This window comes from Triticum aestivum, chromosome 5A, assembly GCF_018294505.1.
Source record: "Triticum aestivum cultivar Chinese Spring chromosome 5A, IWGSC CS RefSeq v2.1, whole genome shotgun sequence".
Taxonomy (NCBI): domain Eukaryota; kingdom Viridiplantae; phylum Streptophyta; class Magnoliopsida; order Poales; family Poaceae; genus Triticum; species Triticum aestivum.
The window spans coordinates 586,532,151-586,540,072 of record NC_057806.1 but is presented as its reverse complement, the minus strand read 5'-3'; the positions used below and the strand labels follow the sequence as shown (position 1 = coordinate 586,540,072).

The 7,922-nt window shown below is 43.6% G+C and overlaps 1 protein-coding gene across 1 annotated transcript; it reads left to right on the top strand.

The window, feature by feature from the left end:
- Positions 1-302: 302 nt before the first annotated feature.
- Positions 303-7,507, top strand: LOC123105023 (DExH-box ATP-dependent RNA helicase DExH3). Its single transcript, XM_044526982.1, has 19 exons — positions 303-660; positions 776-930; positions 1,033-1,120; positions 1,225-1,455; positions 1,667-1,762; positions 1,869-2,057; positions 2,145-2,304; positions 2,401-2,531; positions 2,661-2,831; positions 2,908-3,180; positions 3,412-3,606; positions 4,262-4,465; positions 4,902-4,971; positions 5,043-5,191; positions 5,429-5,737; positions 5,817-5,876; positions 5,986-6,138; positions 6,226-6,336; positions 6,679-7,507. The coding sequence occupies exons 1-19, from the start codon at positions 448-450 to the stop codon at positions 7,165-7,167; spliced, it is 3,447 nt and encodes a 1,148-aa protein (XP_044382917.1). The 5' UTR covers positions 303-447; the 3' UTR covers positions 7,168-7,507.
- The last annotated feature ends 415 nt before the right edge of the window (positions 7,508-7,922 follow it).

The window sequence follows — 7,922 nt, the reverse complement described above, 5'->3', positions numbered from 1 at the left end:
GGCTAAATGTGTCGGACAATTTGGGAGAGGTTTTTGTTTTTTATAAGAAACCGAGAGGATTGTTTTTTTAATGAGAAGAGAGATGTTTTTTTAGTGGAAGAAGAGAGAGTTTTTTTTTTTTGAGTCGACGAGAGAGAGGTTGGTTGATCCGGGCAGGAGCTGCGAACGGTCCGGAACGAGTTTTTTTTCCTTTCAGAAGAATGATGCACAGGCCCATTTTCACAGTCGAGCCGTAAAGAACCGAAGGCCGCCATTCTTATGGCCCAGTAAGGCAGCCCCGTGGTATCACAGAAGGACCAGCCCAAGCTTGAACGGTGGGAGCCAAGCCGCCGCCTCCTCCCCCCTTCCCCGACGCCGGCGTCGCCTCACTCCCCCCATCCATCTCTCTCCTCTGGTCATGCCCGCGCCGCCGCAGCAGTAGAGCCCAACCAACCAGCCAACAGTAGCATGCGCCGCGTCTTGCGGCGCGGGCTGGGCATCCTCCTCGTCCCACTCCCTGGCCCACTCAGCCGGCCGCCGCCGATCCCTCTCGCTGCTCTCCTCCTCCTCCCGCGCCGCCTGGATGCCTTCTTCCGACGGCCCTTCTGCGACTACAGCGGGGGCCGCGCCGTCGAGCAGTTCTCCGACGACGAGTACGACCACGAGTACGAGGACCACCGGGTATACTCCACTCCCGCCGGGCCGCACATCTTATCTATGCTGCTCGCAGAAAAAAAAATCTTCCTCCCTTTTCTTCGTCTCATTCGCTGCCTCTCACACCGAATGCTAACCGCAGCCGTCGTCGTCGGTGGCGAACATCGACGAGTGGAGGTGGAAGCTGAGCATGCTGCAGCGCAATGCGGAGGAGCAGGAGATCATCTCCAGGGACCGGAGGGACCGCCGGGACTATGACCAGATCGCCAACCTCGCCAAGAGGATGGGGCTCTACAGGTTCTGTACTGTAATTTCACCTACCCCCAGTTCTTAATTTCATAAGCAGTCACAGAAATGTTGATGAATCTTTCGGGCGGTGCTGCCTCTGTGGGAGGACAGTGAGCTGTATGGGAAGGTTATTGTTGCGAGCAAGGTCCCGCTGCCGAACTACAGGCCGGACCTGGACGACAAGCGCCCGCAAAGAGAGGCGAGTCCATGCAATCCAATGGCAAGATCGCACATCGTTCTCTTATTGCAAATGCATTTGATTTGAATGGTGTGTATGTGTTTGCTGTGCATCGAAACAAACAGGTGGTGATCCCGCTAAGCTTGCAGAGGAGGGTTGAAGGATTTGTGCAGGAGCACCTTGACCGTTCGCTCTTGCCATTTAATAAAGACGGTGGCAAGTCAGAGAGTGGTTCTGAGAAAGCTGAGCATGTGAACTTGGATGAGAAGCAGGATCCTCTGCTCGACGAGTCGGTTATGGAGAAGATCCTTCAGAGGAAGAGTCTTAGGATGCGCAATTTTCAAAGAAGTTGGCAGGTATGATAAAATCCAAACAGTATCTGAATGCCGCATAGCTTTATTTCTGTTCTTTATAGCATACAGCTTAATTTATGTTAGAGGGAAGAAACAAAGGCATGATTTACAAATTCCTTCTGAGCCATTTCTTATATTTTCATTTATATGTCTGTACGCGAGCTTCTGATTCATGGAAATATTGGATGAAGCTTTTATCTGCTTGTAATAACAGGAATCACCTGAAGGCGCTAAGATGGTAGAATTTCGGAAATCACTCCCAGCATACAAGGAGAAGGAAAGGCTTCTAGCAGCCATTGCACGTAATCAGGTACACTTGTCTGGGAGGAACTTATGAGATTTGTGCACTCAGTGGAAAAATGTCTTGCAATTCCCTTCTGTCCTTCTATTTATCTGACTATTCCTGTGCTTGCCAGGTTATAGTTATTTCTGGGGAGACAGGGTGTGGAAAAACAACACAGTTGCCTCAATTTGTGTTGGAGTCAGAGATAGAATCTGGTCGAGGGGCCTTTTGTAACATAATCTGTACACAGCCACGAAGAATATCTGCAATGGCTGTTGCAGAAAGAGTATCCACCGAAAGAGGAGAAAACCTTGGTGAATCGGTAAGATGGAACTTCCGATTTGCTACCTTTGTTATTGTAGCCCATATCCATTGTAATTTTTGCATACAACACTAGCTTTTTTAATAGGTTGGCTACAAAGTTCGATTGGAGGGAATTAGAGGAAAAGATACACATTTACTTTTCTGCACCAGTGGTATTTTACTAAGACGATTGCTGAGTGACCGAAACTTGAATGGAGTATCTCATGTATTTGTTGATGAAATACATGAAAGAGGGATGAATGAAGGTTGTGTCTCAAGACCTTATTATTTGCCCTTATGATAGTTTTGTTCCCCATTTAACTCATGACAGTAAATAAATTATTATTGCTTTGGTCTGTCAGATTTCTTATTGATTGTTCTAAAGGACCTATTGTCACGGCGCCGCGATCTAAGGTTGATATTGATGAGTGCTACTTTAAATGCGGAACTGTTCTCAAGTTATTTCGGAGGAGCGCCAACTATCCACATTCCTGTGAGTTGTTATTTTTTCAAATGTAAATTATGTTACTCTATATACATAATGCTCATCTGCCAGCTTGTGTACCTCTGGTATAACTGTGTAAGTGATCTTGCATCCATTGCATTCTTGCCTTGAATTCAGGGATTCACACATCCAGTGAGGGCGCATTTTCTGGAAGACATATTAGAGAGGACAGGCTATAAGATGACAGCAAGTAATCAACTTGACGATTACGGCCAAGATAAAGTGTGGAAGACTCAGAGACAGCTATTACCAAGAAAAAGGAAAAATCAAATTACTACACTTGTCGAGGTACTTGTTCTATATATAGATTAATGACTGCAATTATTCCTCAACATTCTTCAGATATTGTTATTGTACTATGCAGGATGCCCTTCAAAATTCGAACTTTGAAACCTATGGCTCAAGGACACGTGATTCTCTGGCAAACTGGAATCCTGATTGCATAGGGTTTAATCTCATAGAGGCTGTTCTGTGCCACATATGTCGCAAAGAGCGAGCTGGTGCAGTTTTAGTTTTTATGACCGGATGGGATGACATTAGCTCTTTGAAGGATCAACTAAAAGCGCATCCGTTGCTAGGCGACCCAAATAGAGTGTTACTGCTTGCATGCCATGGTTCCATGGCTACCTCTGAGCAGGTAATTGATCCTAATTTTGCATTTCTTATTGAAATGAGATTGCTTTGTGATGCTAATTGTGTTGCTGGATCTGAGATACCTCTTCTATTGTGTAATTGCATCTTATATACACAGATTCACCTTGTTTACTAGTTCATTGATGGGCATATACCATTATATCCGTAGCATCCTGTGTGCATCGTATAATTATTTGCCATTCACATCTATATTTAATATTATGTTTTTCCGCAGAGGCTAATATTTGACAAGGCACCTCCTAATGTTCGGAAGGTAGTACTTGCCACTAACATGGCAGAGGCAAGTATTACCATAAATGACATCGTTTTCGTCATGGATTGTGGAAAAGCAAAGGAAACCACATACGATGCTCTAAACAACACTCCCTGCTTGCTCCCCTCATGGATTTCAAAGGCTTCTTCCCGTCAGGTAATCCTTATCTTCAATTTTTCAGTCTCTTAGTCACCAGCACTTTCTCTTCGACTCAATCTTTGGTAAATGTCACGTACTTGGACCCACGTTCACCACCAGCTTCTTTCCATAGCTCAAAGTAATGCTTCCCTTCTGTATGTTATATGTTGACCAGTGAGACTCTTGTCTTTGCGAGTTCTGTATCTTTGTGTTATTATGTTTGACCGTCTCTTTGTCAGCTATTTACCATGTTTATAGGATTTGCCTTAATATGGGGTTTCTGGTCATTTGTGGTCATAACTTGAAGAAATTTAGCCCATTGGTTTATATCAAGTCAAAAGGCCTATCTTCTTAGCAGAACCCTATTATTTTCTTGTGCTTGGTTAATAATAATGTATTCCTCAACAAGCACGTTAATGTTCCCGTTCCTCTCATGAAGTTGTTTTAGTCAAAGCATCCTTTTATTCTGCTTCGGTGGTCAATATATACTTATCGTTGGTTACAAGCAAGAAATTTTCTAGCAATGAATATTTTTTTGTATAACAGTGAACCTATCTTGACCGTAACAGTCTTTGGTTGGGCGATATGATCACACTCAATAGTCAATACTTTTGTTTACAAATCATCGTTCTTTGCTACAATTCTCATGTTTTCCCCCAATATCTTCATGCAGAGGAGGGGCAGAGCTGGTCGTGTCCAACCTGGAGAATGCTATCATCTCTACCCCCGATGTGTATATGATGCATTTGCAGAGTACCAGCTTCCAGAGCTTCTTAGGACTCCTTTGAATTCACTATGTTTGCAGATAAAAAGTTTGCAGGTTGACAGCATTGGGGAGTTTCTATCAGCTGCTTTGCAGCCTCCAGAACCACGAGCCGTATGTTTTGAAATCATAATTAAGCATTTGGATATTCCCTTTCTCTCTTTGCCTTTGCGTCTACATGATTTAGTTCTATCTTGGTACTTTTGACATTTGTAGCTCCCGCTTGCGCAGGGTCCAGGGGAGCCTTGGCGCAGTGGTAAAGCTGCTGCCTTGTGACCATGAGGTCATGGGTTCAAATCCTGGAAACAGCCTCTTACAGAAATGTAGGGAAAGGCTGCGTACTATAGACCCAAAGTGGTCGGACCCTTCCCTGGACCCTGCGCAAGCGGGAGCTACATGCACCAGGTTGCCCTTTTTTTTTGGGTACTTTTGACATTTGTTGGGCTCTTACACGGCTTATAACTCTATGAGTTATTGTTTTAAGTAGGCAGTAAAGGGTTCAGTTTTATCCTTTTCATTTTTGTGTTCTGACCACATGATAAATATGTAGGTCCAAAATGCAGTGGAATTCCTGAAGATGATCGGATCATTAGATGAGAACGAGAACCTTACTGATCTAGGTATGCCTTATATTCTGATTTCTTCCAAACTCTACAGAAATGTTGGCACTGAAACATATTCAACTTTGTAGGAAGATACCTCTCCATGCTTCCAGTTGATCCGAAGTTGGGGAAGATGCTTATAATGGGTGCAGTTTTCCGTTGCATTGACCCTATACTTACTGTGGTTGCTGGATTGAGTGCCCGGGATCCTTTCCTGTTGCCACAGGACAAGAAAGATGTATGACTTTAATTTCCACTGTCTGACTATATCTTAATTACTAGTTTTAGTTTTGAAATGATTCTCTTACCCATGAATTTTGTGATAAAAGTTAGGAAGATCTAAATACCACCAATACGTACAGTCGTACACACGGTGGCTGTTAGCTATGCATTGACTCTGTTCCGTTCATTCCCAAGCCTTAGTTTTTTCATTCAGCTAAGAAGGCTTACCTTACAGTTCTGTCATTTTTATTAGTTGGCAGGAACTGCAAAATCAAGATTCTCAGCGAAAGATTATAGTGATCATATGGCCCTTGTACGAGCTTATGAAGGATGGAAGGATGCTGAGAGGGAAGGATCTGGTTATGAGTACTGTTGGAGGAATTTCCTTTCTGCTCAAACACTACAAGCCATTCATTCTCTTCGAAAGCAATTCAGCTATATCTTAAAGGACGCCGGTTTGATAGACTCTGATGCAAATACAAATAATAGTTTGAGCCATAATCAATCATTAGTTCGTGGTGTAATTTGTTCTGGACTTTTTCCTGGGATATCATCTGTTGTGGTAAACAGCCGCCAACAATTTCCATTGCATTTGCATTACATGGAAGACATTTCAATTAATTTTTAGCATTCCTTTGCAGCATAGGGAAAACTCCATGTCCTTCAAGACCATGGATGACGGCCAAGTTCTTGTTTATGCTGTAAGTGCATACAGGAGCGTCCTGAAATGCTCATGTCCAATGCCCCGTTTAATACATCATTTTTCAGACATGTTGATATCTGAGTACTCTGACATTAAGGTTTGTTCAGAACTCCGTGAATGCTAAGTACCAGACCATCCCTTATCCATGGCTGGTCTTTGGTGAGAAGGTGAAGGTAAATGCTGTCTTCATCCGTGATTCAACTGGAGTATCAGATTCCATACTGATCTTATTTGGTGGTGCTGTTACAAAAGGAAGCGCGGTATGTTGAGTATTCTGTCAAATGCTTTGTCTTTGTATTTTGCATTTTTTTGCTGCACTGATCTATGCCTTCTAACTTGTCTTATAGGCTGGGCATTTGAAGATGCTTGATGGTTACATTGATCTATTTATGGATCCCAGCCTGTCAGAGTGCTACTTGCAACTTAAAGAGGAACTTGATAAACTTGTACAGAAGAAGGTAAAGTGCTGCAGCCAATTAATTTGGAAGGCGTTATACAAATTTCATCTCACAAGATATTCTATCTGAGTCAGCAAATAATAAGTAAAATAAACATTGGTGATACTTTAGGTACCAAATTACAATCCTCTGCCATTTCGAGTAGCTAACAAGGGAAAGTGATTATACTATTTATCATGTTGTTACCTCTGAATATAAAGCATGTGTTACTCTATAATATACGTGTCACCAGTAAGAAATTAAAAGCAAAGTTGTTGAGTATCCAATTTACTTATTTATTGTCTACCATGTCTGGTGTGTATACTAATTGTGCTTGTAATGTGGCAATTTTCCCAAATCCAGCTTGAAGACCCAACCTTTGACATTCACAAGGAAGGCAAATACATTTTATTTGCTGCACAAGAGCTTGCTGCGGGCGACCTATGTGAAGGAAGGTTTGTGTTCGGCCGAGAAACGAGCAGAGCTAGGCTTCGGGACAACGAAGACGGCAAAAGCAACATCATAAAGGATGGTATGAACCCAAAGAGCCTGCTGCAGACCTTGCTGATGAGGGCAGGCCACACGCCTCCAAAGTACAAGACAAAGCACCTCAAGACCAACGAGTTCAGGGCCATGGTGGAGTTCAAAGGGATGCAGTTCGTCGGGAAGCCGAAGAGGAACAAGCAGGTCGCGGAGAGGGACGCCGCGATAGAAGCTCTGGGATGGTTGACACAAACGTCCGGTACGAAGCTCCAGGATGAGGGTGACGACTCCCCGCTCGACCTGACCGATAACATGCTTAAGCTGCTTTCTAGACCAAGGAAACGGACGAGAAATAACCCGAAGAAATGATTTCTGCAAGGTTAGGTTCATCAACCCCTGACAGTTAACTGACACCATTGTCTGTTGACGGTATTGGATGCACTGTGCCCCCAGAAAGATTCTCCACAGAGCTTCCGCAAGTGCGTCAGACTTTCAGCCGTCTTATCATCTGCCTTCTGGTTGGATTTGTTCTGAGCCATGTGTTTGATACTGTGTTATTTACCATCACCGGGGGCGAATTGAAACTTTATCATTCTATAAATTTGAATAAGATTTCGTATAGCGTATCAACGTATATATGTATACAATACCACTGAAGCTGAGATTTGTATTTGTTCAGGGGAGGAAAGGAAACCTCTGGATTTTGTTCCACTCCGTTGGTCCTCAAGGCAACCTGTCTTGGGTATGAGGCGGTGAGCAAATGCATTCAAGTTGAGTGTTTTTTTTTCATTGAAGAAAAACATGGGTTGAGTATTTCTGTCCGCAAGAGAAAACTTGGGTTTGAGTTTCTCGTCTAAGAAATACAGTGGTGGTTTGGGTCTGCAGACCTTGCTGATGAGGGCAGGCCACACGCCTCCAAACTGGTGGTGCTCCTTTCCTCTCAAATCCATACCAACTTTTAAGTCTGGTTCAGGTTATGATGTTAGAAGGCAGCGTGGAGCGAACCGGTGACGATGGCATCCGTGAGGAGGTGGCACAAGGAAGGCAGAGTGGTATTCGGGAGGTTTTCTTTTCCATAAAAACTCGAATGCCAAAATTTCTCGAATAGCCATGTGGGGTGCTAG